Genomic DNA, 25,467 nt, shown 5'->3' on the forward strand with positions numbered 1-25,467 from the left:
AGTGAAATTATTCTTTCAACAAACAAAAACTGTTTAACTACATTCGTTAATTTTTTTCTGTACAAATCTAGACAATTTAAAACTTTGAATGGTGGATTTTTTTTAAGAACATGATTTTTTAAGCAGAAATGGTAAAAATGAAGTTTAAAGTACTTGAAAGTTTTTTCACTCTTTCAAGTCATAGGAATTTCTTTTTTCATAAATTGTTTATAACTTTATCTTACCCAATTTGGAATAATTCCTTCATGATCAATAGGACACATGGCAATTGTTTTTTTCTCTCTAGGAAGCATTAAAAAAAAAGAAATAATTAGCCAGAAAAATATGCAATATCAATTGTCCACAAGACCAAAACCTCTCCTTGTAAATCTTCAAACTATACTTGCTTGTTCCATATATTCTTACAAAAAGTATTATCTCATATAATACATTTTATGACTGAAAGCCACCATAATGAATTAGTAGCATAGAATTATATCATATTTCATATAACTGTTATTAGTTTAATTTAGTTTAGTTTAGAGATACAGAGCGGAAACCGAATCCGCGCCGAAAAGCGATCCCCACACACTAATGCTATCCTATACACACTGGGGACAATTTAAAATTATACCAAGCCTATTAACCTGCAAACCTGTACGTCTTTGGAGTGTGTGAGGAAACCAGAGATTCCGGAGAAAACCCTCGCAGGTCACGGGGAGAACATACAAACTCCGTACAGACAGCACTCATAGTCAGGATAGAACCCGGGACTCTAGCACTATAGGGCAGCAACTCTACCACTGCACCACCATGCCGCAAGATATTACTGTGATCCTATTACTTTTCTTTTACAAAAGCATAACTTTTGGATGGATTAGATATTTTGACTACGGCTTAATGTCACCCACGACCATTAGGTCACCAGTATGGGGGAGAAATAAAAATGTTGCTTGACCAAATGTCTCAAACTCAGTACGTGGGGAAAGGGAGAAGACTTTTGTATGCAACTTGGAATTAAAAGCACTAAAATTATATCGTCCAAGAAGCAAAGATCAACTTTAAAACAGAGCAAGCTTTTAACATTCATTGCAGGATGAGGCCATTGCTGGCACAGTTGAGCATTTTTTGTCCATCCATTTGGCTTTTAGAAGGTAGTTATAATCATAGAGTTGGACAACAAGAAACAGGACCTTTGGTACAAGTCCATGCCAAGGTTTTTGTCCACCTACACTAATCCCATTTGCCTGAATTAGAACTGTATCCTTTTCAAGACTCAAGAACAGTTTCCACTAGATCCAAGATCCACAAGATTCTTTCCCATTGTTATCGGACACATGATCAGACCTTCTACATGCTGATTAATTCCTCATCTTCCCATCTACCTCATTGCGGCCCTTGTACTTTTTTAAAAAGTGCACTTTCTTTGTACTTGTAACACTATATTTGGCATTCTGTTTATTTTCTCTTTTGCTCTAACTGATGTACACATGTATGGTATGATTTGCATGGATTGTATGTAAAACAAAATTTTTCACTGTATCTCAGTATATGTGACAATAATAAACCAGTACAAATACCTCTATACCAGGCTTATTTAAGAGCCTGTCTCGATACCTCTTAAATGTAGTCATTGTATCTCGTTCCGCCACCTTCTCTGGTGTTGAGCATTGCATTACTCCAGGTGAAAATACTCCCACTGTGTTATTTATTGGATAGGGAATTTCAAGACTTAGACTCAGAGACAATGAAGAGACAGCAATATAATCCCCAGTCAGATAGTACGTGATATAAAGTGGAACATACAGTTTATAGTGCTCCCACGTGCCTGCTGCCCTCGTCTTACTTGGTCATGAAGATCATGGGTTTGGAAGTGAGCTCTGTATAGATTGGTGAGTAGCCTCAATGCATTTTATAAATGATACAGATTGCAGTCACCATTGTACGAAGATGGAGAGGAAAATGTTTCTGATCATGAAAAGCGTGCCAATAAAATGCACTGCTCTCTCTTGAACTTCCTGAATTATTGCTGGAGTTGAACACAGCCAGACAAATAAGGCAATAATAGACGTGAAGACAGAAAATGCTGAAAACAGTCAGACTGACCTACCGAGTGTTTCTAGCAATTTCTGTTTTATTTTGAGATCTACAGTCCCTCAGCTTTTTTTTTCAGTACTCCGTCATATTCCTTGTGCATTGAAGAAAGTCTTGGAAGGTTAGAGGGTGCACATCACTGCAGGATACCAGGCCTCTGATCTGTAGTTTTACCTGTAGTTTCAGTTAAGTTTCTATGATGGCCCCTCTAGATTTTGATTGTTGGAGTTCAGCAAAGGCAACAAATGTCAAAGATAGACAGTTAGACACTCTCCTGTTGGAGATGGTCAATGCCCGGCACATGGGTGATGTAAATATTATTTACGACCTATCAATTTATATATGAATATTTCTAAAGTATTGAAGGACAGAGATGTGTACTGCCTGTTTTTGAGGAAATTAATTGTACAATCATCTGCAGCTAGTTAAGGGGTGATCTTGTTGAGGTGGATACACTCACAGTTTTTTTCCTAGAATAGAGGATTCTAAAACTAGAGGGCATAGGCTGAAGGTGAGAAGGGAATGATTAAGAGGGACAGGGGCAGTTTTTTCACTCAGAGGGTAGGTGGTATCTGGAATGATCTGCCAGAGGATGCTATAGAACCAGCAGCGTATAAATACGACTTTTAAAAGGCATTTGAACAGACATATGGTTAGAAAGGGTTTAGAAGGCTATAGGCCAAATGGGACTAGCCCAGCACGCCAACTTGATAGGCATGGACAAAGTGGGCCAACAGGTCTGTTACAGTGCTGCACAGCTCGATGACTCCAGTGAAAATGGATGTTAATATTAATGCTTACCTTAACTCTGCAATGCAATTTTCACAAAATCGATGTCCACATCCAGTCTGGTACGGATTACATAGAACAAAAGAACAAATCACACACTTGTACCGATCTTCCAATGGCTCAACAAATTGAAGATTTAATCCAGCGTGATAAGGGTCAAATCCTAAAGACAGTGATGCGTTGGCACTATCTTGGCAAATGAAGAAGTTTGATTTAACATCAGGGATTTCTTTGGAGGCCATCAGATTTCTGTTGCTGAATAAACCTAATAAAAGTTTTTAAAAATTATAATTAGCAGAATTAATGCGCAGAACATATAATTGATTCATCAACAGTTTCTTGATAAAATTGCATTGGAAATTCTCGAGAATTAAGGGTTCTGCATTATGATTGTTGATTTAATATGGCTCCATCAAGAAGCCTCTTTTTATACATTTGTATTTAAATAGTGCTCATGCATTTCAGACGTGCCATCTGCAAAGCATAGGGATGAAACTCCTGAAAAGGCTGAACGATTTGATACTTGTTATGAGTAATATGTCAAACAAGATTCTTCCAAAGCCAAAGCTCCTCCTGATTAACTCTGCACACAGACTGGAACACTCTTTCACAAAGCCAGTGTTATACAGCATGGAAACAGGCTCTTCAACCTAATCCATCTATGGCAACCAAGCAGAAGCATTTTTTATTTAAAGGCAACACATATCATTGCATAGTTAGAGCTTTTCAAAGTTTTCGGTTTCAAAGCTCTGATCCAAACCACAAATACTCGAAGAAACCATTGCCTAGAAATCTATTTGAATAATGCTATTCTTTTCAATTCAATGTAAATCAAAAAGGGTTTCTTCCTGTGATGAAAAGCATTTCAAAGATATCATTGGTTCAAGTCACTACGGAAATTCATTCCAGGCATCAGTCTCTCTTGGACCGTAATGTAGTTATTACATCATAAATGCATGAGATGAATGATCTTTTTGAGGTGCTGCAAGGGAACTTGGATCACAATGGCCTGGGAGCGATGGGACCAGATGCCAAATAAGTCAATTACTAACAATTATCCATCAGGCTTACTAATGCACTGTCAGATTCCTTCCATCTGACACACCTTTAATTCCCCCAACCCTTTCATCACAACCTGTTACTTTGCCTCTCAATTTTGTGATTCACCAACCACACTCATTTTTTACTCTGATATCTCCCCAACACCTGTACGACTAATCCAATCTCTCACAAGATGGAATGTGTCACTTGATCATCACCAACCACACACACACACTCCACTGTTACTACTTCCAAAGTGTCAGTATTAATTCCTGCAATTAGAATGCCAATCTCTCAATGGTTCCACCCACTGCCCCCACACCCCCGACTCCCCGTATACAAAATGTCAATCTCCACATTTCTTCCAAATTGCAGGACTCCAGTGCATCATCACACACAACAAAGACTCAATCAACCAAAACATTGCTAGTAGATAGTAGTTCAGGACTGCTCTCTACTTGTGGTCGGATGGTTCAACCAGAGAGCAGTTCTGAGCGACTTTCTGCCTCATTGGAGAGCCTCGGACTATATTTGATTAGAGTTTACTGGCTTTATCTTGCAGTAAACATTATTCATGTTAATCCTATTATTATGTATCTGTGAATGGCTCGATTGTAATCATGTATTGTCTTTCCGTGACTGGTTAGCACGCAACAAGAGCTTTTCACTGTACCTCAGTACACGTGACAATAAACTAAACTAAATCAACCAAAACATTGCTGCAGATGCTGGAAATCTGAAAAAAAATACGAAAAATTACTCAGCAAATTAATGTGTCAGGTCGATGACTTGCAACTCACAGATGGTTCTTGACCTGCTGAATAATTCCAGCATTTTTTTGTTTCCATTTGATCAAAGCCTGTGGTGGAGGGGATCGCTGATCCCATTCTTTAAAAGGAGGTCCAGGCAGCTCCCTGTTGATATTAGTTTACCTTGTGTGCAGCTGAATGAACAAAGCACCCATTGTCACCCTGCTGCTTGGTTCATGCAGTACACTTGAATCTCTAGGCATATAATGGATAGGGGAAGGATTGGAACAATTAGTCTTACGTAGAAACATAGAAAATAGGTGCAGGAGCAGGCCTTTCTGCCCTTCGAGCCAGAACTGCCATTCAATATGATCATGGCTGATCATCCAAAATCAGTACCCCTGAGTCTTAGCCTCATGTAATCGTGTCAGTACACAAATATATATTTTTAATTTTCTAGTTCCATGTGGTTCTGCTTTACATTTTTGTAAAGGCCAAACACAACTTGGTATTCCCCTTTTCATGCCACTTAAAAGAGAAAACAATCAAACCAAACACAAGTACAAAAGGTAAAGTGAAGAGAAAGATACCAGAGTGTTATAACATTACTAGACCAAGTGGACCCGTTGGGCCCAAACCTCTCCTGCATTGGCACAGCACCCTCTCCTCTCTCCTCCCCCCTCCCCCCCAAAACGGTGCATATTAGCGCGACAATTTTAGGCCCATCTTACTCACCGTCGTCCCTTTGGTGCTAATGGAAGAAGTTTCATTGAAATCGGTGTTATATTTTTTAAGTTATTCACATTTTAAAGTTTAAATCTATCTCCTAGGGAGGGTGGGGGGAGAGAGGAGGGTGGAGGAGGGGGAAGAGGGAAGAGGGAAGAGGGAAGAGGGAAGAGGGAAGAGGGAGGGGGAAGAGGGAAGAGGGAGAAGGGAGAGGGAGAGGGAGAGGGAGAGGGAGAGGGAGAGGGAGAGGGAGAGGGAGAGGGAGAGGGAGAGGGAGAGGGAGAGGGAGAGGGAGAGGGAGAGGGAGAGGGAGAGGGAGAGGGAGAGGGAGAGGGAGAGGGAGAGGGAGAGGGAGAGGGAGAGGGAGAGGGAGAGGGAGAGGGAGAGGGAGAGGGAGAGGGAGAGGGAGAGGGAGAGGGAGAGGGAGAGGGAGAGGGAGAGGGAGAGGGAGAGGGAGCTGTGCCAATGCAGGAGAGGTTTGGGCCCAACAGGTCCACTTGGTCTAGTAATGTTATAAACACTCTGGTATCTTTCTCTTCACTTTACCTTTTGTACTTGTGCTTGGTTTGATTGTATTAATGTGTAATATTATCCAATTTGATTGGATAGCTCACAAACAAATTAACTTTTCTCCGTCAATATGACAATAATAAATCTAAACTATCCAAATGCACATCTAAGGTACTCAAGTTAGCAGGGAATCTAGTTAAGTCCTTTGCAAAGTTATCGGGAATGGCAAGAGCAAGCTAGAGTCCCAGACTAACCACACATACCAAGACCTTGCTTCACTGGCAATGAGAGGGGTCCTCCCAGTCAGATCCTTCCTGTACCATCCAGAGTCTTACTACCGAAGCACACTGCTCTCGGGACAACTGCTATGGGGAGGAGTTGCCCAACTCTTTGTTGGGTGTGGACTTGTGGATCAGCTGGCAGGAGTATTTTCAGACATTTTTAAACTTCCATATTCCAATCTGAGGTTCCCATCTGCTTTAAAAGGACCACTATCATCCTAGTCCCTAAGATAATCAAGATAACGTGCATTAATGACTACTGTGTGGCAGCTCTGACATCCATTATCATGAAATGCTTTGAGAGGCTAGTCATAGCAAAGATCAACTCCAGCCTCCAAGACAGTCTTAACCCACTGCAATTTGCCCAATATCACAAAAGGTCCACAGCCAAAATGATCTCCCCTACGCTTGCTCATCCCTAGAATGTCTGGTTAACAAGGCCACTTACGTCCAACACCTATTTATTAATCATAGCTTTGCCTTCAACACCATTTTTATAACCAGACACATCTCCAAACTGCTGGAACTAGGACTAAGCAACTCCCTTTTTAACTCAATCCTTGGCTTCTTGACCCATTGACAGCAATCAGTAAGGACAGGCAAGTAAATATCCGCCACGATGGTTCTCAACACTGGTGCCCATAACAAAGGGGCTGGTCATCAACTTCAGGAAACAGGGTGATTTTCACACCCCAGTCCATATAGTGCTGGAGTGAAGATGGTTGCGAGCTTCAAGTTTCTAGGTGTAAATATCATCACATTTGTCCTGGTCCAACTATGTTGAAACTAAGGTCAAGAAAACACAGCAAGCCTTTACTTGCTCAAACATCTATGGGAATTTGGTAGGTCCTCAATTACTTTTAGCAATTTCTATAGATGTACCATAGAAATGATTCTATCCGGTTGCATCACAGATTGATATGGCAATTGAACTGGCCAAGATCGCAAGAAATCGGGGAGTTGCAGACACAGCCAGTACACCACGCAAACCCGCCTCCCTGCCCCTCTCTGCTAACCCACCCATTGACCCCATCTCCACATCACAAAGTAGCTAACATGATCAAGGTCCACTTACACCCCAGTCATTCTCGTTTTTCCCCTCTCCAAACAGGTAGAAGATACGATACGATAGAACTTTATTTATCTCAAGAGGGAAATTGATCTGCCAACCGTCATAAAAACACAAAATACATGAGTAGAAAGGATTGGAGATGTGCAAAGATTGGGGGTGGGAGTCAGTCTCAGTCTACCCCATGACAGAAGGGGATGGAATTGGACAATTTGATAGCCGCCACAGGGAAGAAGGATCACCTGTGGCGTTCTGTCCCTGCATCTTGGTGGAACCAGTCTTTTGCTGAAGATATTCCTCAGGTTGACCAATGTGTCATGGAGGGGGTGAGCTGTCTTGTCCAGGATGCTCCACAGTTTGAAGAGCATCCCCCCCTCCAAGACCACCTCCCATGAATCCAACTCTGCCCCCAGGACAGAGCCAACCTACCTGATGAGTTTGTTTTTTTAGATTTTAGATTTAGATTTAGAAATACAGCGTGGAAACAGGCCCTTCGGCCCACCGAGCCCGCGCCGCCCAGCGATCCCCGCACATTAACACTATCCTACACACACTAGGGACAATTTTTACATTTACCCAGTCAATTAACCTACATACCTGTACATCTTTGGAGTGTGGGAGGAAACCGAAGATCTCGGAGAAAACCCACGCAGGTCACGGGAAGAACGTACAAACTCCGCACAGACGGCGCCCGGAGTCAGGATCGAACCTGAGTCTCCGGCGCTGCATTCGCTGTAAGGCAGCAACTCTACCGCTGCGCCACCGTGCCGCAGTTGATCCTATTGCCATCCGCAGCCTTCGCCCTGCTGCCCCAGCACGCGGCAGCGAAGAAGATGGCGCTGGCTACCATCGATTGGTAGATCTGCAGCATCTTACCGCAGACGTTAAAGGAGCAGAACCTTCTCAAAAAGTACAGCCGGCATAGAAAAGTCCATTCCGGTGCAGGGCCTCAGTGTTCCTGGACCAGTCCAGTTTACTGTCCAGGTACAATCCCAAGGTATTTGTACTCCCTGTACTCCCAACCCATCTCACACAACCTAGCCTTTGCCCTCCTTCCAACCTGGCAGAGGAGGTTAGGAGTGATGTAATTAACCTAGTCAAACAGTCGTCCCCAACAGTGCCCTGCACCAGGCTGCTGGGACACTGCTGAAGTCAGCAGAGACGATAAGGTTTTAAAACCTTAGACACAAAGTACAGGTGTAACTCAACGGTCAGGCAGTATCTCTGGCGATAAAAGATAGGTGACATTTTGGGTCAGGTCCCTTCTTTGCAGCAGGACCCTTTTTAACTGATTTGCGAATCTTTAAAAGGTGATGGCTGTTCACATTTCTTAGAATTGTTTTTTCCTTTATATCATTTCCAAATAATGTTAATTAAACGCGGCTATATCTTGGTTTTCTTTTCGCAAAGCTTTAGGAAATTTAAGGTGGTGAATCTGTGGAGGCTAAGTCAATGGATATTTTTAAGGTGGAGATTGATAAGATTCTTGATTAGTGCGGGTGTCAGGGGTTGTACGGAGAAGGCAGGAGAATGGGGTTGACAATAGACAATAGACAATAGGTGCAGGAGTAGGCCATTCAGCCCTTCGAGCCAGCACCGCCATTCAATGCGATCATGGCTGATCACTCTCAATCAGTACCCCGTTCCTGCCTTCTCCCCATACCCCCTCACTCCGCTATCCTTAAGAGCTCTATCCAGCTCTCTCTTGAAAGCATCCAACGAACTGGCCTCCACTGCCTTCTGAGGCAGAGAATTCCACACCTTCACCACTCTCTGACTGAAAAAGTTCTTCCTCATCTCCGTTCTCCGTTGAGAGGGAAAGATAGATCAGCTATGATTGAATGCGGGAGTAGGTTTGAATTTATGAACGCCAAAGTTCTGAAAGTAGCTATTTGCAATAAGTTTCTTCCCTATTTCTCCCCACAATGGAAACATGTGTTTATTGTGAAAGACAACGTCGTGAAAGATTATTAAGGGGTTGGACACGTTAGAGGCAGGAAACATGTTCCCAAAATTGGGGGTGTCCAGAACCAGGGGCCACAGTTTAAGAATAAGGGGTAGGCCATTTAGAACGGAGATGAGGAAAAATTTTGTCAGTCAGAGAGTTGTGAATCTGTGGAATTCTCTGCCTCAGAAGGCAGTGGAGGCCAATTCTCTGAATGCATTCAAGAGAGAGCTAGATAGAGCCCTTAAGGATAGTGGAGTCAGGGGGTATGGGGAGAAGGCAGGAACGGGGTACTGATTGAGAATGATCAGCCATGATCACATTGAATGGCGGTGCTGGCTCGAAGGGCCGAATGGCCTCCTCCTGCACCTATTGTCTATTGAGCTATGAGCCAAAGCCCAGGGTGGGAAGCGGTTCGAGACCGAGGAGCCAGCTGGGGAGAAGGCTCGGAAATCCCCGTGCTCTCTGTCCCATCCCAGGAAGCTGCAGCGCTCGCCGCAGCGTCACCACATCCGCAGCGCCCGGCAGCAACAAACAGGCTCCGCTCCGAGCAGCGGCGATGCAGGGGCGGCGGCAGCAACGCGGGGGCGGGCGGGCGGGCGCTCACCAGACTGCTGCTGTTTCTATGGTGCATCTACGGAGCTCGAAAATCCAGCGCACCGCTTGTCAGCGCAGGGCCCAATCAGCACCAAGCAATTACAAAAAAAAAAGCACTACCAGCACTTTACATTTATACTTCAGAGGTTGCAGACGTTATTGACAAATACACGAAAGACAGCAGCTTTCAAAGGTTCCATCAGACTGAAAAAATCCCAACGAAATGCAGGCTTTCTCTAAGTTCAAAAGTGATTCAAAAGACTGGAGTATTTTTGATGAATGCAATATTTGTTAAGAGATGTCACCATTAAGTTGAATTCACCATTAAGTTGAATTCACCATTCAGTCCGAAGAAGGGTCTTGACCCGAAACGTCACCCATTCCTTCTCTCCCGAGATGCTGCCTGACCTGCTGAGTTACTCCAGCATTTTGTGAATAAATCGATTTGTACCAGCATCTGCAGTTATTTTCTTATGTCACCATTAAGTTTTCAATTATTCCTTTTAGTGTTTTTCGATGGAGGCAGGGTACTTACGACTAAGATTGCGGTGCTGGCTCGTAGGGTTGAATGGCCTACTCCTGCACCTATTGTCTATGACAGAGCACTTTTTCGAAATATACGCCTATTCAGAATAAAAAATATATACACAATAAAACCTGCAAAAATTCTGCTCACACTGTGTTTATGCATTCAATAGTCTATACCTTCAATAGTGTCATACTCACGAAAGTGTACCTATCGTTAAACAAAATATCCTTGCCACTCATGTGACACCATTAGGATTCCAGGCTACTGCTGCAGTAACAAGCAGTGTGCAGATTCTGAAAGAATGAGATCAAATAGCTTTTCTGCACGGAAATGAACTCCACAATCCTGTGAAGTAATACTGAGACTAGATTTTCCAGTAAGAAATATGGCAAAACAATCTCCAGAGATGTCGTCTGACCTATAGTTCTTTCCTACACATTTTGTCTGCTCCACTGCGAAATCTCATCAAGGCATGCCTACTTTGAAGTTTTCCTCTCTCCGACGAGAGTTCTGCAACATCCTCTCTTGCTGCTCCCCCTCTATGATTCCCCCTGCTCTCCGATTCTAAGCATTAATTTGTTCTACATCTCTCCATCATCGTCTTTTTCTCTCGTTTCCCTTTCCCCTGACTCTCAGTCTGAAGAAGGGCCCTTACCCGAAATGACACCTATTCCTTTTCTCCAGCGATGCTGTCTGACCCACTGAGTTACTCCAGCTTTTTGTGTCTATCTTTGGTTTAAACCAGCATCTGCATGCAATTCCTTCCTACGCAATCATTGTTTACTGTCATCTATATACTAAAACTCTCGTTTGTTTGTTTGTTCCTGAACTACAGCCAAAACGGTACACGATAGCGCAACAATTTTAGGCCCACCTTACTCACCGTCATCCCTTTGGTGCTAATGGAAGAAGTTTAATTGAAATCGGTGTTATATTTTTTAAGTTATTCACATTTTAAAGTTTAAATCTATCTCCTAGGGAGGGAGGGGGGAGGACAAGGGGGGTTGAGGGGGGTGGAGTGGGGAAGGGAAGAGGGGGAGGGGAGGGAGGGAGAGGGGAGGTGGAGAGGGAAGGGGGGAGAGGGGAGGGGGGCAGCGGGGGGAGGAGAGGGTGCTGCACCAATGCAGGAGAGGTTTGGGCCCAACGGGTCCACTTGGTCTATTTAACTCTAAAGCTGACATTACTTACCAGATTGAGGTGCACACAGTTTAACGTGAAAATGCTACTGTTGCTATTGGCAATTTATCCCTTCTGCAAAATATGTAGTGTTTTTGCAAGTTTCTCCAATGGAATTTGATAAAATCACTTAAATTTATGATGTTTACCAATTGCAGAGGAACCAACGGTTACTTTAAAAATGATGCTATGTTGCAAGGGTGTGCATACTGCTGCATAAGCAAACTCTGTGGCCTTAAAATAGCTAACTTTATTTATGTGTATTATAGATTCCTCTGTTAAAAAATATGGACATTTTAAAATCTATTTCACACAGGTTAATTTATGCCATTTGTTTCTTCCTTAATATAGTCCAATCTTCAGTGGTTTTTTAAATATAATGTTTAGAATACAGTTGTGACTTTTCCTTCCAGTTTACTGTATTTGAGATTTCTATGGGATGCCAGCAGTAAATGTCATAAAATTGGAAATTCTCACCACAGAGACAATTAGATCTTTGTAGGAACTAATTTTCAGGTCTATGCTGATTATTATTGCTTTGCAACTAATTGCAGACCTTGTGCCTAAATCTGATGCCATCTGTTGTTGCATGATCTTAAAGAGGATATTGTAATGGCAGCTCTGTCAAGTCTCCCTCATTTACTTGCCCTTGGTTTATCTGGAATCATTCTTTGACAGATTGTGCTACCATTACAATCCTTTAATGCATATTCAGACATTTGTGGGTAACACATTTCAAAAGGATTTATTTAGACCACTTCTCAGCATAACAGTCATGGCCTAGTGTTAAACAGGCATGATGATGTATTTAGATATAGACAGATAGAGAGAAAGAGGCAACCACAACCGCACTGATCTTCGTCCACCTATTTGCACTAATCCTACACTAATATAATCTGACTTTATTCTCTAATTGATACTATTATCAATTCCCCCCAGATTCTACCTGTTACCTACATGCAAGGGGCAATTTACAGAGGCCAATTAATCTACCAACCTACGTGTCTTTCAGATGGAAACCAGGACCTCTGGAGTTGTGAGGTAGTAGCTTCACCAGCTGCATCTCTATGCCAGCCCTAATTTATTGAACATTTTAATCAGAAATCTTACATCCTGACCTGTTACAGTGTGTAAAAATTATGCATGTTGTGTTAAATTTCTGGCATGTTTGCAGCAAACAAAGTTTCTCTACAAGCCAAAAATGGACACAAAATGCTGGACTACTCAGCAGGACTGACAGCATCTCTGGAGAGAAGGAATGGATGATGTTTTGTGTCGAGACCCTTCTTCAGACTTTAAGAGCGAACTGTACTTCATTTACTCAAAACAGCAGAATTGTAATCATTACTGCCCTTTCTTAGAGACTGCAAAATGTGTCCAGGAATGCGTTTACCTTTTTCAAAAAATAATTGGAAGCTTACTGGAGAGTAGTCCTGCTACCTATTTACGAGTTACATTGTTTTCTATTTGAGTAAGGTTCAAACACATATCTTAGAGGCACAAGAGATTGTTGTTGCTGGGATCTTAAGCCAAACACAAAGTGCCGGAGGAACAGCATTTCTGGAGAGAAATGGACAGATGACATTTCTGATTGGGATTCTTCTTCAGACTGAAAGTATCCCAGCCTGAATGTTTCATGTACCCTGAAACACATTTCATAGTTTGCCTCAACTATGAAACATGGTTTACATTAATCTCAGAATACAGCACTTTTCTGCTTGTTTGGATCTGACAATATTAATGTTATCTGTATAAAGTATTTCATCAATTTATTTTTGGAATTTGGAACACATTCAAATAGAATTGGTGTTAGGCACTGAGAGAGTCATTTGAATATCTAAATGCTTCTGAGTCATCTTGGGAAGTGACTGTCTGCAGCTAATTGTTGGTAAGTAAGGTAGGTTGTACATGAGGAGTGAAATGACAGAGGTTAGACTGGGGTGAGGAGGCAGATTATTTCCTCATGCACCAGAGGGGCATTCCTACTCAGGTAGGGTGCATAAAGCATTTCAACAAGCAGCTTGAGTTACCTTGTTCAGTCCTTTTACCCGTGGGATTGACGAAAGCCAAAATGGTGTAGGAAGGAACTGCAGATGCTGGTTTAAACCGAAGATAGACACAAAAAGCTGGAGTAACTCAGCGTATCAGACAGCATCTCTGGAGAGAAGGAATAGGTGACGCTTTGGGTCGAGACCCTTCTTCAAAGAGTCAGGGGAAAGGGAAATGAGAAATATAGATGGTGATGTAGAGAGATATGGAACAAATGAATGAAAGATATGTAAAAAGATAACGATGATAAAGGAAATGTGCCATTGTTGGCTATGGGCTAGGTGAGAATGAGTTGTACAGACAATGAAACTCCCCAGGACGGCAGTGAAACTAGTACAATGACTAGGATGGGGAGGGGATAGAGAGAGAGAGGGGATGTAAGGGTTACTTGTAGAGAAATCAATATTAATACTGCTGGGTTGTAAGCTGCCAAAGAAAAATATGAATGCTAGCTCCAACCGATCTCCATATTAGATTTGCAAAATTCACACCAATTCCGACATTAAATTTCTAGTTTGAAATTGAGTTCACTGCTCATGATTAATAAGTTAGTTAAACCACCAACATTATTCTGAGTTTGTTCCTGCCCTGCTTGCACCAGGTGAAAGCAAGGAACATAAATTCAATTAAATCATAAATTCAATTAAATATAAGACCACATCCTAGGAAGAAATGACACTGGCCAGTATAAAGTGATGATATGGAGACATAGGGAAAGAGGTGCAAGTGATAGATAGATCTAGGTGAGGAGGTGTGTAGGAAAGAACTGCAGATACTGGTTTAAACCGAAGATAGACATAAAATACCAGTAACTCAGCAGGACAGGCAGCATCACTGGAGAGAGGAAATGGGTGACGTTTTGGGTCGAGACCCTTCTTCAGACTCAGGAGGGGTTGATTGGCAGATGGAGTTAAGTTAGGGAGGGAAGGGTGGAGATAGCAATAGAGGATGCACGGTGAGGTGTAAATATCAAAGAGCAGCGGATAATGAAAACTGATAAGGGAGCGGGGAAACAAATAAGAGAGAGATGGTTAGCAAACGGGAACACTTGGGGGGGCAGGGGATGGGGAAGTTGCAGTGAAGGAGTGTGTGGGTGGTGAGCAGGTGAGGGAGCACAAAACAATGGTTGATAGGAGTTGGGGGATTGTTTCGAAAAACAGGGGTGGGTGAGTGGACCTGGGTAGATGAGCAGGAGAGAGAAAGGGACAGGGAAATAGTTTAGTTTAGAGATGCAGCATGGAAACAGGCCCACTGATGCAATGCTGACCATCGGTCATCAGTTTACACACTAGTTTTACACACGTGCCCTATACACTAGGGGCAATTTACAGAGGCCAATTAACCAACAAACCCGCATGTCTTTGGGATGTGGGAGGAAACAGGAGAATCTGTGGAAAACCCACACGGTTACAGGGAGATTCCACACCGACAGCACCTGAGGACAGGACTGAACCCGGGTCCCTGGTGTTGTGAGGCAGCAGCACTACCAGCTGCTCCACTGTGCCGCCCTTCCCTGAAATGTATACAAAGTCTATTGGTTTCCTGCTGGACTGGTGGGTTGAGTTATAAGGAACAATTTGATAGACTGGGACTTTTCCCTGGAGTGAAGGAGGTTGAAGGGTGACCAAATAAAAGTTTATAAATCATGAGGGGCAAAGATAAGATGAATTGTTATAGTCTTTTTCCAGAGTAGGAGAGTCTAAAACTGGAGAACAGGTTCAAGATAAAAGTGGAACATTTTAAAGAGGACCTGCGGGGCAAGTTTTTCCACTGAGGGTGATGGGAACAAATTGCTAGAGGAAGTGGTGGAGACGGGTACAATTACATGATTTAAAAGACATTTAGACAAAATAAGTTGAGAGGGCTATGGGCCAAAGGCAGGCAAATGGGTTAGCTCATAGAGACAACTTGGTCAGCATGTACAAGTTGGGCCAAAGGAACTCTTTCTGTGCTATTTAACTCTATGACTCTATAAATTATAATGTAAGGTATCTACGTTTGCCCTTGATATGACGTTAGGTGGGCAGGCAAGAGGTGATGAAAATACTACATTGCTGCAACAGGATCCAGATAAATTGGGTGAGTGGGCAAAAATAGAATTAGCATGGGAAAGAGAGAGCTCATGCATTTTGGTAACAGGAACCAATAGGCAGATTGTTATCTAAATGGAAAAAGACTGTAAATGTATAAAGAATAGAGGAATCTAAGTATTCTTGTACTTGAAACACAAATAGTCTATAGGGAAGTCCAATAAGTAGTTAAGAAGGCAAACGGCATACTGTTGCAAAGAATGTTAGAGCTCAGAAATAGGTAGTTTTGTTACAAATGTATAGTGTTGGTGAGGCTACACCTGGTGTATTCCACACATTTCTGGTCCCCAGAGCTAACAAAGATTGTGTCAGCAGTGGAAGCAGTCCAAAGGATGTTCACTGGGCATGAAGGTTTGTCTTATCAAGAGAGGCCTAACAGGGAGTATATTCTTTAGAATTAGGAAGCATATGGGGTGATCTTACTGAAACATATAAGATCCTAAGGGAACATGTCTGGAAAGATGTTGAGATGTTTTCATTCTTATGAGATTCTTGAACAAGGCGACATACTTTCAAAGTAAACGGAGGGCTATTTAAAAAAAAAAGGTATATGGAAATTTCTTCTTACAGAGGCTAGTGAATCTCTGTAGTTTTGTGCTCTGGGGAAGTATGGCTAGCTCACAAGAAGTATTTAGGATGGAGATAACAAAATCTTTAAAAATATCAAATGCAATGGGGAATTGCAAAGGAGAAAGAGTTACATAGAAAATAGGTGCAGGAGTAGGCCATTCGGCCCTTCAAGCCAGAACCGCCATTCAATATGATCATGGCTGATCATCCAAAATCAGTACCCCTTACCGGCTTTCTCCCCATATCCCTTGATTCCATTAGCCCTAAGAGCTAAATCTAGCTCTCTCTTAAAAACATCCAGTGAATTGGCCTCCACTGACTTCTGTGGCAGAGAATTCCACAGATTCACAACTCTCTGGGTGAAAAAGTGTTTCCTCATCTCAGTCCTTATTCTTAAACTGTGACCCTTGGTTCTGGACTCCCCTAACATCGGGAACATTTTTCCTGCATCTAGCCTGTCCAATCCACTAAGAATTTTATATGTTTCTATAAACCCCCTTTCATCCTTCTAAATTTCAGCGAATACAAGCCCATTCAATCCATTCTTTCATCATATCAGTCCCACCAACCCGGGAATTAACCTGGTGAACCTAGGTTTCTCTCCCTCAATAGCAATAATGTCCTTCCTCAAAATTGCCCACAATATTCCAGGTGTGGTCTCACCAGGGCCCTATACAACTGCAGTAGGACCTCCTTGATACTAAACTTAAATCCTCTTGCAATGAAGGCCAAGATGCCATTAGCTTTCTTCATTGCATGCTCTACCTGCATGCTTACTTTCAGTGACTGATGTACAAGCACACCCAGGTCTCATTGCACCACCCCTTCTCCTAATCTGACATAATTCAGATAATAATCTGCCTTCCTGTTCTTGCCACCAAAGTGGATAACCTTGCATTTATCCACATTATACTGTATCTGCCATACTTCTGCCCTCGGAGATCGCTTCGCTCAACACCTTTGCTCAGTCCGCCTTAACCAACCTGATCTCCCGGTGGCTGAGCACTTCAACTCCCCCTCCCACTCCCAGTCTGACCTTCCTTTCATGGGCCTCCTCCAGTGCCATAGTGAGGCCCACCGGAAATTGGAGGAGCAGCACCTCATATTTCGCCTGGGCAGCTTGCAGCCCAGTGGTATGAACATTGACTTCTCCAACTTTAGATAGTTCCTCTGTCCCTCTCTACCCCTCCCCTTCCCAGAACTCCCACTGTCTTCCTGTCTCCACCTATATCCTTCCTTTGTCCCGCCCCCCTGACATCAATCTGAAGAAGGGTCTCGACCCAAAACGTCACCCATTCCTTCTCTCCCGAGATGCTGCCTGACCTGCTGAGTTACTCCAGCATTTTGTGAATAAATACCTTCGATTTGTACCAGCATCTTCAGTTATTTTCTTTCACAACCTATCCAAGTCACCCTGCAGCCTCATAGCATCCTCCTCACAGCTCACACTGCCACCCAGCTTGGTGTCATCTGCAAACTTAGAGATGTTACATTTAATTCCCTCGTCTAAATTGTCAATATATATTGTAAACAACTGGGGTCCCAGCACCGAGCCTTGCGACACCCCACTAGTCACTGCCTGCCATTCTGAAAAGGACCTGTTAATTCATTCTCTTTGCTTCCTGTCTGCGATGTCAATACCCTACTCCCAATACCATGTGCTCTACTTTTTCCCCTTTAATCTCTTGTGTGGGACCTTGTCAAAGGCTTTTTGAAAGTCCAGATACACCACATCCACTGGCTCTCCCTTAACCATTCTACTTGTTACATTCTCAAAAAATTCTAAAAGATTAGTCAAGCAGGATTTGGACTTCATAAATCTATGCTGACTTTGACCGATCCATCACTACTTACCAAATGCGCTACTATAACATCTTTAATAATTGACTCCAACATCTTCCCCACTACCTATACAAGGCTAACTTGTCTATAATTCCCCGCTTTCTCTCTCCCTCCTTTCTTAAAAAGTGGTGTTACATTGGCTACCTTCCAGTCCACAGGAACTGATCCAGAGTCGAGGGAACATTGGAAAATGATAACCAATGCATCCACGATTTCTAGGGCCACCTGCTTGAGTACTCTGGGATGCAGACCATCGGGCCCTGGGGGTTTATCTGCCTTCAGTCCCAACTGTTTACCTAACATCGTTTTTTGACTAATGTAGATTCCCTTCAGATCCTCCCTCCCACTAGATCCTCGGTCCCCTAGTATTTCCGGGAGATTATTTGTGTCTTCTTTAGTGAAGACAGAACCAAAGTACTTGTTTAACTGTTCTGCCATTTCCTTGTTTCCCGTTATAAATTCACCTGTCTCTGACTGTAAGGGACCTACATTCATCTTCACTAATCTTTTCCTTTTTACATACCTAAAGAAACTTTTACAGTCAGTTTTTATATTCCCCACAAGTTTTCTTTCATGCTCTTTTTTCCCCCCTCTTAATTAACCCCTTTGTGCTCAACAGAGTTCTAAATGTCTCCCAGTCCTTTGGTTTGCCACTTCTTCTGGCCAATTTATATGCCTCTTCCTTGGATTTCACACTATCCTTGACTTCTCTCGTCAGCCACAGTTGAGCCACCTTCCCAGTTTTATTTTTTCGCCAGACAGGGATGAACAATTTCTGGAACTCATCCATGCGGTCTTTAAATCTTTGCCATTGCATCTCCACTGTCAACCCTTTAAGTATAATTTGCCAGTCTATCCTAGCCAATTCCCATCACACACCTTCAAAGTCTCCTTTATTCAAGTCAGGACTCTAGTCTCTGAATTAACTGTGTCACTCTCCATCCTAATGCAGAATTCCACCATATTATGATCACTGTTGCCCAAGGGGCTTTGCACAACAAGATTGCTAACTAATCCTTCCTCATTACACAATACCCATTCTAGGATGGCCTGCCCTCTAGTCGGTTCCTCTATATATTGGTTTAAAAACCCACCCGTATACATTCCAGGAAATCCTCCTCATCAGCGCTGTTATCAATTTGGTTGGCCCAATCTATATGTAGATTAAAGTCACCCATGATAACTGCTGTACCTTTCTTACACGCATCTCTAATTTCTTGCTTGATGCTATCCCCAACCTCCCTACTGCTGTATACAACTCCAACAAGTGTTTTCTGCCCTTGGCTATTTCGCAGTGCTACCCAAACCGATTCTACAGCATCCAAGCTAATGTCTCTCCTTGCTATTGCAATAATCTTCTCTTTAACCAACAATGCCACCACACCTCCTCTTCCTTTCTGTCTATCCTTCCTGAATATCGAATACCCCTGCATGTTTAGCTCCCAGCCTTGGTCACCCTGGAGCCATATCTCCGTAATTCCAACTATATCATATACCTTAACTACTAACTGCGCATTCAATTCATCCACCTTATTTCGAATGCTCCTCGCATTGGCACAAAGCTTTCAAGTTAGTTTTTCTTATCTCCCATCTACCTTTTGGTTTGTCTTCCTTTTATGGCGCTCTGTCTCCTTGCCCAGGGTCCCATCTCCCTGCCCTGTTAGTTTAAACATGACCTTTCCTGCACTCTTTCCCGTTAGCTGCATGAATACACTTTCACATTGTTGACACCACCCCACACATTATAGTTTAAACCCATCCGTGAAGCACTTGCAAACCTGTCTGCCAGAATGTCGGTCCCCTTCCAATTAAGGTGCAACCCGTCCCTTTTGTACAGGTCACCCCTGCCCCAGAAGAGATCCCAGTGATCTAGAAATCTAAATCCCTTCCCCCTGCACCAACTCCTCAGCCACACATTCAGATCCACTATCTCCCTGTTCCTACCCTCACTAGCACGATGTACTGTAAGCAACCCAGAGATAACCACCCTAGAAATCCTGCTTTTCAGCCTCCTGCCGTTCTCTATACCGATGTTGCAGAACCTCCTTCCTCTTCTTACCCTCATCACTTGTGCCATCATGCCGGCTGCTCCCCTTCCCTCGCGAGGATGGTCTGAAGTCGGTCTAAGATGTCTTGGACCCTGGCACTAGCGAGGCAACAAACCATCCTCGAGTCTCGCCTGTCGCCATAGAATCTCCTGTCCGCACCTCGGACAATGCAGTCACCCGTCACTATGGCTCTGCCTGACGTTAGTCTCGCCCTGACATTAGTCTCACCCGTCGAGTCTCAGCACTGGGATTTGAGTCACAGACCTGTCCGCCGCCCCGACAGCTCCCAAGGGGGTGTACCTGTTCACAAGAGGTACTTCCATTGAGGTCTCCTACATTCGCTTCATTCCCTTTCTTTTAGTCTCTACCCGCCGCACCTCCTGCACTCTTGGAGTGACGACCTGACTGTGGGTCCTGCCCAGGAAGCTTTCGTCATCCCAGATGGACTGCAGGTCATCCAGCTGCTGCTCCAGTTCCCTAACTCGGTCCTTGAAGAGCTGCTTCCGGACACAGTTCCCACAGGTGTAGTAGTCAGTGACACCAACAGTGCCCATGACTTCTCAAATACTGCAGCAAATGCACTGCAATCACAAGTTTAAATATTTAAATTAAATTAAACACACAACCGATTCAAGTGTATCCTCCTTGCCTCAGCCTCCTCGTTGAAGACTCTTGAGCCAAAGACTCGCACTTTACCTCACCAAGACTCTCGAGCCAAAGACTCGCACTTATCATATCATATCATATCATATATATACAGCCGGAAACAGGCCTTTTCGGCCCACCAAGTCCGTGCCGCCCAGTGATCCCCGTACATTAACACGAAGGACAATTTTTTTTTTAAACATTTACCCAGCCAATTAACCTACATACCTTACCACACCAAGGCACTTCCCCTCAATAAGGCCGCACCCCGAGACCTGAACTTAATTTTATCTAATCAAATCAACTATCCATTAGGATGTCTCAGCCAATCCACTCACTCGCTAGTGTGGCTGCTGCTCCTCTGCGACCTTCAAGGTAATTGCCCCGGGCTGAATCTTGGCGCTCTTTCGAAATCCCCGAACTTCTCACCTAGGCGAAAGCCTTCCTTCAGCCAATCCACTCACTCACTCACTCCTCTGCGGCCTTCAAGGTAATTACGGTCTTGGTAGGTTAGCCTTGATGATTTTGAATGGCAGATTAGACTTGAGGGGCTGAGTGGCCTAATCCTGGCCCTATTTTCTTGTGTAATTTAGGTTTTGAGCAAGAGGTACAGGTAGATGTGTAGAATAACTTGTTTTATGCAATAAGAACATGAAAGTAATGAGGATGGTTGGAGTGGAGACAACAAATGATGTCAAGAAGAAATCGCATGGACAAAGGCCTGACTGGGTTACTTTATAAAAAGTCAGTATGGGCAATGTGCTGCTGTGACTATGATGCTATGATTGTATCAGCCCACAGTTGACAGAGAGTGGTGGTATTGGGGAGGGTGGGTGGTGATAGTTGACAGAGAGGGGAGGGAGGGTGGTGATAGTTGACAGAGAGGGGTGGTATTGGGGAGGGAGGGTGGTGATAGTTGACAGAGAGGGGTGGTATTGGGGAGGGAGGGTGATGATGGTTGGGGGTTGGCAATAGCTTATTGCACAAAATCAATTCACTCTGAAAATAGGCTAGTGTGGAGAACATAAAACTACAGCAATTTCTGTAAACTTTCGAAGAGATCCCCCTCCCCTCCCCTCACTCACCATCATCAACAACATAGTCACATCTGTGGAGTCATTTAAGTTCCTTGGAACCATCATCTCCAGGGACCTTAAATGGGGGGCCACCATCGACTCCACAGTCAAAAAGGCCCAACAGAGGATGTGCTTCCTGTGGCAACTGAAGAAACACAATCTGCCACAGGCAATGATGGTCCAATTCTATACTGCTACTAACATTGAGTCCGTCCTCACCTTCTCCATCATGGTCTGTTTTGGCTCAGCCACCAAGCACAACATCCGGAGACTGCAACGGATCGTTCGCACAGCTGAGATGGTTGTTGGCTGCAACATTCCCCCCATTGACGAACTGTACACTGTAAGGGCCAGGAAGCGAGCGGGCAAGATCATCTCTGACCCCTCTCACCCTGGCCACAAACTCTTCGAAGCACTTCCCTCTGGAAGGCGACTCCGGACTGTCAAAGCAGCCACAGCCAGACATAAAAACGAGTGATAGTTCCTCTCAATAACCAAACTCATTTTTGCTATGGTTTATTTTCACCCACATGTTTAGACCGTAATGTTGTATCCTTATTGTTTTGATGTGGTTATGCTTTATTCTTAATTGTTAACTGTATGTTTGTGTTGTCATTTGTGAGCGGAGCACCAAGGCACATTCCTTGTATATGCATACTTGGCCTATAAACTTATTCATCATCATCTCCTCAAATAAAAGCAGAGTGACGTCTCACAAAAATGCAGTAAATTGATAGTTACAAATCTCTGCAAAAACATCTAATCTCAGTAATTTACAGTAGTGTAAGCACCAGACTAGATTGTGGGGAGAAATGTCCAATCGTCTTCACTCTGGCTGGTGATATGTGTCCTATAATTTAAGGAATGGCTGAAATAGGGAGGGGCATTTAAGGAGGCAATGTTATGATTTATGCACCAGAAACTCCAGTGTCAATGGATGAACAGTTAAAATTGGTGAGGCACAAGGGTCCACAGAAAATGTGCATGTTTTCAGGATTGGACTAAGCTGCAGAGATAAGATCAAGAGAGACCCGAACTAACATCTGAAAACAAGGATGAGAATTTTAAATTTGCGTTATGGGACGTTTGGAAGCTAATCAGTGAGCGCTGTGTGATTGAGGAATTCATTAAAAGACACAAAAGACAACGGATTGGACAAATTTAATTGCCTTTGTGAAATGTTAGAGCTGTTTATGATTTTTTCTTAAAACCTTACATTTGTTATAATCAATCTCAGTATTTAAAGCCAAATAGATTGATTCATGAACTGTGATGATGAAAGACTGGTATATACCTTTGCCATTATAAAGTTGACACGTGTCTTGGACTGAAGCCCTGGATGACTATAGACACTCCAAATAATTTTGCATGCACATTCCTCTCGTGCTATTTTCATTCTTGTGAATTATGGTTAATGCATTAAAGGGGTTATCAACTAAAATTGCATTCAAGGCTCCTATATAAATAAAGGCACTTTACAAAAAAATGAGACTGACCTCATTAAGTGGCACTCGGACTTAGGTCAGCCAGAAGGAAAATTCCATCACTTTCACGCAGGTCAGCCAAATTAGTAGCCACTAAAGAAACTGCCGGCTAAAGGATTCCTTACTATACATGACTATGGAAACACAGGAACTGAAGTTCTCTTCCTGAAGTAGTGTTGTAACTCATACATCCTTCACTCACACTGCCTTGATCATCTCTCTTCCTTCCTGAATGTTGTACATGCCTGACATGCCACTAATGCACTCAACAGACCACCTATACGCTGATGATGCAAGAGGAACAAGGACATGGATTTGGTTTGTGCCTGAATGTGCACACAAGCTAATCCCTGGGTCATTGGTCCTTCTATGAATAGACTTATTGTGGTGTAATTTTGCAATTCTAAAATGTTTCATGCTTTATCATTATAAATGTTACCAAACATAATACACAAATTTCTTAGATTATAATTAATTGTGTTGTTAAATACTTTTACTATATTCCACTACATAATATTTCCATGCACTAAATAAATTTAATATGTATTTTAAAAAAATTGAGTTTAATACATTCAGTATAATCTATATTTAACAACGGCAGGATTAAATTCCCTGGACTTCAAATGAAGATTAATTTTAAATGCCTTGATGACAATGATGTAGTAATATTGTTGCAGTCGCTAATGCTTCCTGTGCAAATGAAATGCAATGCCTGCCTAATTACAGTTCAGTTACAAACTTGTTTACAGTTTTAATGTAAAACCAGACTTTGTACGATTGTTGCAGATCACTTGAGTAGACTTTTCAACCACAAAATATTTTTTTCCCGAATTTAATCTCACATGCACAATTCTTCTATATTTGTTAAATTTGAGGTGATGACTAACCCATTAGTAGCAAATTATAGGAGATTCAAGGAACTGTAGATGCTAGTTTGCAAAAAAAGACACATAGTGGTGAAGTAACTCAGCGGGTCAGGCAGACAGCAAATTATAGTAGCAAATTATATCAGCTTCACAGATCAACAGGTCTAGCTAAATCGCACAACACAGTTGCTTTGTCACATTAAGCAATGATCACCCATGTCATAGTAAAATAATTAATTTTTTCATGTGACACGTGAATAGCCCGTGTGAACTTACCTCCTCATGGGCTATTTCATGTTCACGTCTTAACCCATGGCTAACAGTAAAAGAGGCAAACAATGGAATACCCAACATGCTGGGAGAGCAGTGGCTTGCTGATATCAGCGCTTGCAATCTCTAAGTTTCTGATCAACATGTTTTTAAAGAACTACTCTTCACTGGATGCCTTCTAGGTGACCCTGCGTTACGGCTGTTCGAGTAATGGAAATTCACAAGTCACTAACCAAAAAGGACAAAATTCTCTCTCATGGAATTTATGTGTGAAAAATAAACACAAAATTCATTTTTTAACTCGCATTTCTTGACACGTGCAGATGGCGAGACCTTGCATTACAGAAACTCGTGATACTGAGTTTTCTAGGAACGCAGCCCCTATAACGTGGGGGGTCACCTATACAGTAAAATTGAATGGAGAGATAACTGGAAATAGCATTGGTATTACGATTACATGTAACTATTTTGTATTAAGAATTTTCCAGTCCCAGTCACCAAAACTACATTTCAAAATTAGGAAGGAAGGACAAGGATCTGCAGATGCTGGAATCTGGCACAAAACACAAAGTGCTGGAGGACCTCAGTGGGTCAGGCAGCATCTATGGAGGGGAATAGACTGGCGACGTTTCGGTTGGGGAGTCTTCCCATGAGTCTGAATAAGGGCTTGTCCTGTGACCATTGCCTAGCAGCTGAGTTAATCCAGCACTTCCTTTCCCCCAAAAAAGATTTGTGGTGGGTGTATGGAACGAGCTGCCGGAGGAGGTAGTTGAGGCAGGTACTATCGCAACGTTTAAGAAACATTTAGACAAGTACATGGATAGCGAGGTTTGAGGGATATGGGTCAAACGCAGGCAAGTGGGACTAGTTTAGATGGGGGCATGTTGGTCGGCGTAAACCATGACTCCATGACGTTTAATTCAGATTTCAGGTTAATATAATGGATGGGGCTTTAGTTCGCTCAGCGAACAACTGATCGCTCTGTCCGGGGTCAAGCCTTACAACAAGTGTAGGGGAGCTAGCAATAAGCCAATCTGCACGT

At 42.9% G+C, this 25,467-nt stretch overlaps 1 protein-coding gene across 3 annotated transcripts in view; it reads right to left on the bottom strand.

The window, feature by feature from the left end:
- LOC144596529 (TNF receptor-associated factor 5-like) overlaps positions 1 to 25,467 on the bottom strand; it is a 43,019-nt gene that overhangs the window by 16,869 nt on the left and 683 nt on the right. For all 3 annotated transcript variants that reach the window (XM_078404935.1, XM_078404933.1, XM_078404934.1), the window contains exons 2-3: positions 2,875 to 3,127; positions 225 to 282 (exon numbers count right to left, since the gene is read on the bottom strand). In XM_078404935.1, coding sequence (XP_078261061.1) covers positions 225 to 282; positions 2,875 to 3,127 — 311 coding nt within the window. The remainder of the gene's footprint in view (positions 1 to 224; positions 283 to 2,874; positions 3,128 to 25,467) is intronic.

This window comes from Rhinoraja longicauda, chromosome 9 (assembly GCF_053455715.1).
Source record: "Rhinoraja longicauda isolate Sanriku21f chromosome 9, sRhiLon1.1, whole genome shotgun sequence".
Classification (NCBI taxonomy): domain Eukaryota; kingdom Metazoa; phylum Chordata; class Chondrichthyes; order Rajiformes; family Arhynchobatidae; genus Rhinoraja; species Rhinoraja longicauda.